This window comes from Rattus norvegicus, chromosome 11 (genome assembly GCF_021556685.1).
Source record: "Rattus norvegicus strain SHRSP/BbbUtx chromosome 11, alternate assembly SHRSP_T2T, whole genome shotgun sequence".
Taxonomy (NCBI): Eukaryota; Metazoa; Chordata; class Mammalia; order Rodentia; family Muridae; genus Rattus; species Rattus norvegicus.
Window position 1 is genome coordinate 7,390,103 of NC_141544.1, and position 9,523 is coordinate 7,399,625.

Here is a 9,523-nt window from a genome sequence, read left to right on the forward strand (position 1 = left end):
TACAAATTTATGATTTATAATGAAATTTTTAATTTTATAATTTCTGACTATAACTTTTGATCTCATTTTGCTTATATTTTTCTCCATTTTAAATGCATTTTTTCTTTGTGAATACTTTTCCTTTTTTATGTATGTTCTTGCCTTTATGGGATTTTGTTATTGTTTATAAATGTTAAAAGGCAATTTATTCTCAGCAGCAGTCATATATGAAGGAGAATACAATAATTAATTAGCCATTTCAATAGGATGGATTACTTATGAAAAATAAGAATCTCTGAAACAAAGAACAGTGATGAATTTCTCACTACCCTTCCACAATAATCCCAGCAAGCAATAATGCCAGGTAGTGGGCTGTGCTCATGTGGTGGTAGGAAATAATTTATGAAAGAATAAAACCACATACCACGAAAAAGTTAAAGAATCCCTTTCCCCCTACACACAGATACATAATGGCATTATAGAGTGGTCAATAAAATTAATTGAGCGTAAGTAAACAATTATGTTGATACAAGAAAGTGATGGCAAGGAAGAATTTCAAACCATGGTCAAGTATATAATTGTGAACATTTGTTCCCAAAATTGTGGTTTGTTCCCCAGGACAATAATAGCTGGACTGAACCCAACTTTTATCTATACAAAGTGGGGAACCATGGCCCTAATGGGAAGGTTGAAGACAAAAAAAATAACAAAAGTGTATATTAATAAAAGCAAATCATTAACGGAAACTAACACAAACAACTTTACGTTCTAACCAGAAAAGGCACCAAAACTAAAGTCACATTTGAGCACCCTATGTGAAGACAAAAGTGAGTGGGCCATGGTCTTTCTCCCTTTCATTTTTTAAGTACTTTACAGAAACAGGAATCTCAGACTACTTTTCCATGATTTATTAAAGGTTTTTATAGACCTCATGTATTAAAATACCATTTGAAAGTACTAATAGCTGCTGTCTAGGTTTTTTCCAAGTTCACAAACTTCTTGGACTAAGGTTCCAAAATGTAACTAGGCCAAACTCTGAGCTGTAAAACTATGACAAGGGAATAATGACAGATATTTTCAAGACCCAAGCACTATATTACTATACTATTGAGTACAGTGATCCAAATTAATTCAAATAGCTCAAGAGTGTAGGAAGATACGTCTAAAAAAGGGTTAGAAAAGTGTAGAAGAATCAACTCCTTCCTCGTGTATGCCAGCATTTATGGTTCTGCAGTAAGTCCTAAGAGGCAGTATTCAAGAAGCAATGGGAAGAAGGAACTCAGGACAAGACAGGAAGATAAACAAGCATGGTGGGTTTATGTAAGAGAAATACTTAGAAATGAAAATGACTTGTAAATTAAAAAGAGTTTTTTTTTTCATTATTTTCTCGTTCCAATCAAAACAGACATCCATGAATAATTCTCCTCTAAGGCTTTCATAAAACAGGTTAAACAAAAATTAACATAAACCTTTAAAAGTTTGAAAATGAAAAAAAAGAAAAAAACCTTGTGTATGTTTCAGAGCAGGATCACAGGGAAATGAGCTGAATCTGGTCAAGATGAAACCTAGAGTGGCAAGCAGGATCTAGCATTATGAACTGCATGAGAAAGGCAGTGGAGTAGTGACAGGAACATGGCCAGGCCTGACAGATAAGCCTGGGCCCTTTATAGGGGCACAGAATGAGGTAAAAACGTATTTCAATAAAGCAGCACCTTTTCTTTCTTATCACCTCAAGTATCCCATCCCCGAAAAAAAAAAAAAACATTTTGATAATAATACAGAAGAGTTATGGTATGTCACTCAATTCCCATTTGCTTTTAACCCTCTCTCCAAATTAAGGAAATATGAACATTTCAAATTTCCAAGAAGAAAAATTCATCGCCAGGTATATGGATGTCCTGAGGACCAAGTGACAAACTGAAATATGTGAGGGCTGAGAAGGTGGAGACTGTCTCATTCCACAGAGCAGAAATGTGACTGCCCAAGTTAAGAAGGGATAAGGCAACCATAACAGGTGAACTAGTTCTCATAACATTAAACTTATTTACATTATTCTTAACTATACTTAGTTCAAATCACTTTCCAGCTCAATCTTCATTTGAATGATGCTGATCTTTCCTGCAATGTGTCTGTACCATCTTCACATCTTAGTATAGCTTTCATCATGGGGATAATAGATGATAGTGGCTGCATAGGTGATGTTTTTATTTCTATATATCACTCCCTCTACATACTATATAAATAGTAACATTTAATGAGTTTCATTTGGAGAAGATATGAATGATTGATCTAATATATGTGGTATAAAACTCTATTGAGATTATTTAGAAAATATCAGGTATCCATTCTCTGTAATAATTGTTTCTCTCATATGATAAAGAAACAATAAAATTTTATTCTAGTCAAAATAATTCTCTATAATTTTAATATCTAAAGAAACAGAAGAACATTAAGATAATGTGGAATATTAAATAAGCTAGACTGCATGTTCATTTATTTAAGAATAACAAGAATCATTGAAATGTTTCTGGAACATATATAGGAACAAAAAGCAAAGCATTGAATAAATAGTGGCAGAAGAACAACGTCACTTTGTTAAATGTTGCTTACCTTCAGATCAACTGTTTTCTTTTATTTAGTAAAAATTCAATTTAAATACTCTTCGTCAGAGTTTTTCATCCTGTCATTGACTCTATTTTCAAAGCTCTATCCCATAACTAGCATGATTATTAAATTTAAAACCAAGAATTTTGTGTGAGTCAATCACTTTCTCCATTTCCTTGTTTGTGGTTTATTCTGTTCCCAAAGGCCATGTTGTATTGAAGTCATGAAGAATTTCTGGCTCATTTGATGAAAATTTTCTGAAAGCAAATATCATTCATAGTTGTAAAATGCTGTGCATATGTTCAATAGTACTGGATATTACAGTTAAAATCATCTGGGTAAGGAATTTTTGCATGAATATCATAACACGCTAAAATACTAAAGAGAAAACGTAGAAGAGCTAGATATTTATTATATATTTTTACACTTCTAGAGTTTGTAACTTTACAAAATATGAGCAAATCACTTCTTTCTGTGAAATTTAAATTCATGAGCTATTATATTCTAATCAAACAGCTGTGTCAGCTCCCATAAAGTTGGATTAAATGCTAATTGCAATCCAAAATGTTTAGAGTAAGTAAATCGGCAAATTATTTGGCCGCATGTACTAAACAAGCATGTAATGTAAGCATAGGATTGCTCCTAATGAAATAAGAACTACCAGATATAATGTGAAAAAATACATCTATTAAAGTAATGTTTTGTTAAATAACAGCTATTAATTCATGGTCTGAGTAATGGATAATATCACCAAACATTGAACAGTAAATAGGAATTTCTAGTGAGTTAGAGTTTCTCTCAAGCATCTTCAAGTAAATCGATCTAAAATATATTCCTTTAAAATTCTCCTAAATACACTTATCATGAAATATTCCACATCACAGTAAATAACTCCAACATATTTTCATTTGCTCAAAACAAGACATTGTGTTTCTTTCTTCCGGCCCTCCCCATAATCAGTCTACTACCAAACACATAAATTTCCAACATAGCTGTCTGATATGAATATTTTTCTTTATCACTGACTCTACTTCCAGATTGACTTCAAAAACATCCTTCAAATCATTCTGTGTATCATTTCATAATACATAAGTAACCAGAGTCCCTTAGTATGTACATAGAGAGTTAAACAAACTTATTTAAATCTATTCAATGATTTGCTAGACATTTTCCATAAATAAAAATTTATATCTTTCATATTGTTTCTGTAAGCCCATATGTGATATGTAAGCTTCAGCGTTATTTGTTCCTCTCTTCTATCACTTAATCTATACACACTACTTTCACATTTACTTTTTGCATATGTCAAGCTCTTTTCCTTTTATTGACCTTATATTTATAGTAATATTGCCCGAAATATAGTTCAATTATTTTAAATCTAATTTAACTTAGCTGTCACTTCCTTAGGATAATCTCCATGACCTTATTTCTAAGATAGATTCTTCAATTATTTGCATACAATCAACTCCAACACAATTATTTATGCATTCATCTTTCTTTTTTCTCATATCGTAATGCAATTTTTATAAGAGAAAGCTCATAATACTTTTATTCATTGCTAATCTTTATCCATTCTATCTATGACCCAGTTGGTCACAATACTGAGGCATGTCCTCGCTTGTATGGACAAACAGAATGGCACCGATTGGCTAGTCTATAATGACACTGATTCTGTATGATTCTGATTCAGAAGCCTGTAAATCCAAGAGGAAGAGACCATCCATCGGCAGAGGAAGGAGTTCTTATGGGATGTGTCACCACAGAAGGGATCCAATGGGTTAGGAAGACATGAGAGGGAGCCAAACTCCCTTTCATAATTGAACCTTTTTCCACAATAGCATCATTAATGGATCTTTATTTGTAGGTAGCATCTCTCTTGACCTAATCAATTTTTCACAACTACATTCCCACTGGGAATTTATCTTTAGAAAATTACTTTTGGGCGAACACATTCAAACCAGAGATGAGGGTGAATATTTGGATATCTGTAGTGGGGGTGGGCATTATTCTTCCCACGTCGTGTACCCGTAAGATCTCTAACTACCTCCTTCCCCACGGTAACCTCACTGAATGACGTGAATTCCGAGTGATTAATGAGGTACAGACACAAACCTGATTGGCATATCCTGTCACCAGTATCAAGCTCGAAATGGCAAGAGCCACCTGTGGGAAGGAAAATATCAATAAACTTTATGGTATCTGAAAGCGATGAGAGGATTTTAAAGCTTAAGTTCTTGCTCACAAAGTAGTGTTTCCTCAAGTGAAAGACGCCCATCTCGCAAGTGCCATGGTTGGCCGAGCTGTGGAGCATAAATTTGAGGACAAACTTGGCTCTAAGGTCAACTGGAGGGGGGTGGTCCTAGCCCAGGTGCCGATCATGAAGGACTGGTTTTACATCACCTACGAGAAAGATCCAGTCCTATACCTCTACCAGCTCCTGGATGATTACACAGAAGGTAACCTCCCTATCATTCCAGAGACTCCTCCAGCAGAGGTGAAGTCAGACGTTGACAGCGACATCTTAACAGGTCAATGTGTGCAGTTCACCAGAAGTTACGGGTCTAAAAAGATCTGCAAAGTCATTTACCAAGTTCTAGCCAAGCCTTCCATGTACTTCATCAAGTTTGTTGGCGACATCCATATCTATGTCTATAATCTGTTGGAAAAGATCTGTTAAGGTGAAATTCACAAAGTGTGGGGGACATAGATGGGGAATTTATAGGATTGGGGGGAAAATGTTTTTATGTGTTTTAGATAAACGAGGGCCTTTGACAACCCTAGTATCTTTTCCAGTGCAATTTGTTTTTGCTGTAAAAATTAAAATGTGCGATGTGACGTGTTGTGTGTGAACACTTTGGTGGAGGAGACAGGCTGTGGTGGATGGAACATGGAGAGGAAGCCGGAAAGGTCAAGGCTGTGAACAGTAAGTCTGATGTCACATAGACTAAAACAAACAGGACTGAGCTGGTCTGGTCTTTAGGGAGAGAAAAGAACTGGAGAAGAGGCTTAGAGGAGCAGGGATGGCACGGGGGAAAAAAGATGGATGTTTAGGAAGCAGTGAAGAGGGGCCAGACATAGATAGAGTCTCTGAGGTGAAGTTTGAGGGAGAAAAAGACTGTTGGGGAAAGAGGGGCAGGTAAGAGGGAGGTGATCTTGGAACTCAAGGGGAAACCCAATAAACTGATCAAAGCAGACTCAGAATCAGAGAAGATCAGGTTTTCTTTGACTAACAAAACCTAATGAAACCTGTTTCTCATCTGTAGATGTATTATTTTTAATTATGTGGGAGGGGGCAGGGCATGAACACAGGAGATCACAGAGACAAGAATAGTCAGGTCCCCTGGAGCTGGAATTAAAGGTGATTGGAAGCCATTGAACATGAGCTCAAAGAACCAAATCCAGGCCCTCTTTCAAAGCAGACGAGCTCTTGATCCATTGGTCATCTCTCCAGCCCCTAAAATCATCTTTTCAATTAAATCCAAACTTCACATGCAGAGAAGAGACCAGGATGAGGGTTAGAAGATTAAATTGATGGTGATGTGGAAGAAAGACTAAAGAACATATGAGGGAGTAGAGGTCACTGAGGGACGAAGGAATTCCAAATGGAGTTCTCACAAAGTGAAGCAGGAGACCCAGGAAGAACAGAAAGTGTCTAGAATGAGTTGAACTTGGGCCACATCCATATTGGTCTCTTTTGTTCCTTAAAGTACAGCCAAGCCGTCACTACAGAAGGTGGATGTGAGGTGGAGGCTTCCCCGGAGAATATTTTGTCGAATATAACTCAAGAGTAGTGATTGCCAAACTAAGTTTAAATCTATCGATTCCTGAAAGTATCATAAAGCCCATTATTTTGTATGATCAGTAAAAAGTAATTTTAATGGGAAGATGAGGATGCCGTGAGCTTCTGTCAGGTGTCACGCGATCCTGTGCTTAGTTTTCCTGAGCACTGTTTGTCTCTCTTGCATCCTTTAATATTTTTTGAGGTCTCTATGCCCCTAGATGAACACAAAGAGCTCCTAAACTGGTTTGTCTTGCCTCACTCTCCTTCACCTGGATGGCTTCCTCCACACCTGTGGTGCCTGTTACCGTATCTAGCCCCAGGAATTTCCCGTCTATGACTCACATGTAAACTTATCCTCAGAAAACTCTTGACGGTGACTCCAAGTCAGAGGTGCTTCATTGAGCTCTATCCTATGCCATTTGCCATTACTTCAAAATGCTTTGCGGTTCCTGACCATGTAGCTCTCTACTCCTGTGAAGCCCCTGTGCACTCCATGGATTCTCCCTGAGCCACATCTACACTCCAAGAATGTCTTTGGAGGGAACCTTCTCATGGACACATTCATTGCTGTTTCTTTTCTCAAGAATAATTTTCTCACTGCAGGACTTGAAAATACTTTCTATAGCTGATAAATTCTGTTATTTGGGGGTTTTTATACTGGCTGTTTGTCTGATGTTTTCATTTCTGCAAAAAGACATCATGACCAAGGCAACTTATAAGGGACAACATTTAAGTAGGGCTGGCTTACAGGTTCAGAAGTTCAGTCTATTTTCATCAAGGCAGGAATCATGGAAGCGTCTAGGCAGACATGGTTTTGGAGAAGAAGCATATCACCCCCACAGTGATATGCTTCCTCCAACAAGGCCACACCTACTCCCACAGGGCCACACCTCCTATTTGTGCCACACTTCCCATGGGACAATCACATTCTAACCACCGCCCTGATTTTATGCCAACTAGACACAATCTAGAGTCATCACAGAAGAGGGCACCTCAGTTGAGAACATGCGTCCATAAGATCCAGCTGTAGGGCATTTTCTTAGTGATTTGTGGGGGAGGGCCCGGCCCACTGTGAGCGGCACCATTCCTAGGCTGGTGGTCCTGGGTTCTATAAGAAAGCAAGCTAAGCAAGACATGAGGAGCAAGACAGTAAGCAGTGCCACTCCATAGCCAATGCCTCAGTTCCTGCCTCCAGGATCCTGTCCTGTTTGAGTTCCTGTCCCAACTTCCTTTGGTGATGAGCAGCAATGTAGAAGTGTAAGCTGAAGAAACCTTTTCCTCCCTAACTTGCTCTTTGGTCACCGTGTTTCCTTACAACAATAGGAACCCTAAGTAAGACAATGTCTTATAGAAACAGTGTGTCTAGTAGAGCTGCAGACTCTTACCTCATAACCACAAATAGAAATGTATAGACACTTTGTTTTAATTTAAAGGTAAGACTTGCTCATGTACTGACCTGTGAAGTTCTAGTTTGCTTCCTTCTCTCCGTGATGAATGCCATGATCAAAACTAACTTGGGGAGGAAAGGGTTATTTGCCTTACAGGTTGCAGACCATCACTGAGGGAAAACAGAGCAGGAGTTTGAACCGGTAACAAGGAGCTCTGCTTGTTGGCCTGCTCCCTGTCTCAGTCATTGTTCTGTTGCTGTGAAAAGACACCATGGTCAAGGAACTACTATAATGAAAGCATGTAATTGGAGGATAACTTACAGTTTCAGACGTCTGGTCCATCATCATGGCAGGGAGCATAACACTGGAGCAATAGAGAGCTACTGCTCTGTAAGCAGAGAGAGAGAGAGAGAGAGAGAGAGAGAGAGAGAGAGAGAGAGAGAGAGAGAGAGAGAGAGGGAGGGAGAGACCAAGAGAGAGAGAGAGAGTCAGAGAGAGAGAGAGAGGGAGGGAGAGAGAGCAAATCTGGGAACACATGGGGCTCTTGAAAACTCAAACCCCACCCTTGTCGACACCCCCACTTACTCTAATGAGGCCACACCTCTTAATCCTTCTAATCCTGGAGAATGCTGTCACTCCCTGTTAACTAAATATTCAAATATATGACTGTGGGAGCCTTTCTTATTCAAACCACCACACTCCCCATGGCTTGCTCCATTACTATTTCTTACAGCCTAAAAGGCTGTTCTTTTTACACATGACTACTGATGAACTTGCCCACAATGGTGGGCCCTCCCACAACAGTCATTAATCAAGAAAATGTTCCATAGACTTACCCAAAGACTAATCTAATGGAGGCAGTTCTTGAATTGTTCTCTCTTCTCAGTTGACTCCAGATTGTCAAATTGGGGAAAAAAAGAGCGAGAGAGACCCAGCACCGTAATGTTTCCCTTACTCCATGTTACATACTCACCACCAGCCACTCTCTTCTCTCAGTGTATAGACCCACTTCCCTGTATGGCAGAACTGAAGAGTAACTACTGTCACCAATATGAACACTCGAGGATATGTGACAGGAAATGAATACATTCTACAGCTCCCAATGCCAAGCAAAAGCATTTTAGTGTGGGCTGCACTTACTGGGAGACTGTCAGTCACTGGCCATTTCATGGGTCACAGTAGACCACAGAACCTAAAAGACACAACCTACATATCATCTCCTCTCAGCAGGAGACATAACCCTTTCTCAAAACCCATGAATCTATCTGTAGGCTTAGATTTTTTCAAAACCTACGTTATTTAGGGTTCTTAAACCTTCTAGCCCACCAACTAGAGGTAGCAGAGTGAGAAAGTTGATAGGAAAAGGGAGAGAGTTGTGGACCTATTTAGAAGTAATTCTTTGGGGTAACTTCAATCTTCATGGTGCAGTATGGCCCAATAGCAAACGCAAAACACGAATCAGTAGCAGTGCCTTGATCTGTCAGAGACCACAAGGCTCTAACAAACCAACAAGAAGCAGCAGAGGCAGCCAGAAGCAGCCCGGAAAGCACAGGTCCTTTTGTGCATTTCTCATTGTGGAACGAAGACCAGCAAAGACCATCGAAGCCTTGCAAGTTGTAGCAATGTAAAAATGTCCTCTCCCTCTCTGTGGGATTACATTTATGTTCTCTGTAAACATCCTGTTCCCCTTCAAGCGTGTGCTCCAGCGAAATATCACATGCCTTCTCATGTGTCTGCTTCAGCAAAACATGTTCTCCTCACATAGCTTCCA

At 38.8% G+C, this 9,523-nt stretch overlaps 1 protein-coding gene across 1 annotated transcript; it reads left to right on the plus strand.

Moving 5' to 3' along the window:
* Nucleotides 1-4,870: 4,870 nt before the first annotated feature.
* On the plus strand, nucleotides 4,871-5,260 carry LOC148002455 (Y-linked testis-specific protein 1-like). The gene has a single exon (XM_087577182.1). The coding sequence runs from the start codon at nucleotides 4,871-4,873 to the stop codon at nucleotides 5,258-5,260; it is 390 nt and encodes a 129-aa protein (XP_087433308.1).
* Nucleotides 5,261-9,523: the final 4,263 nt, after the last annotated feature.

Coding starts and splice junctions, on each gene's coding strand:
- LOC148002455 (XM_087577182.1), top strand. CDS start 4,871: ATGGTTGGCCGAGCTGTGGAGCATAAATTTGAGGACAAACTTGGCTCT.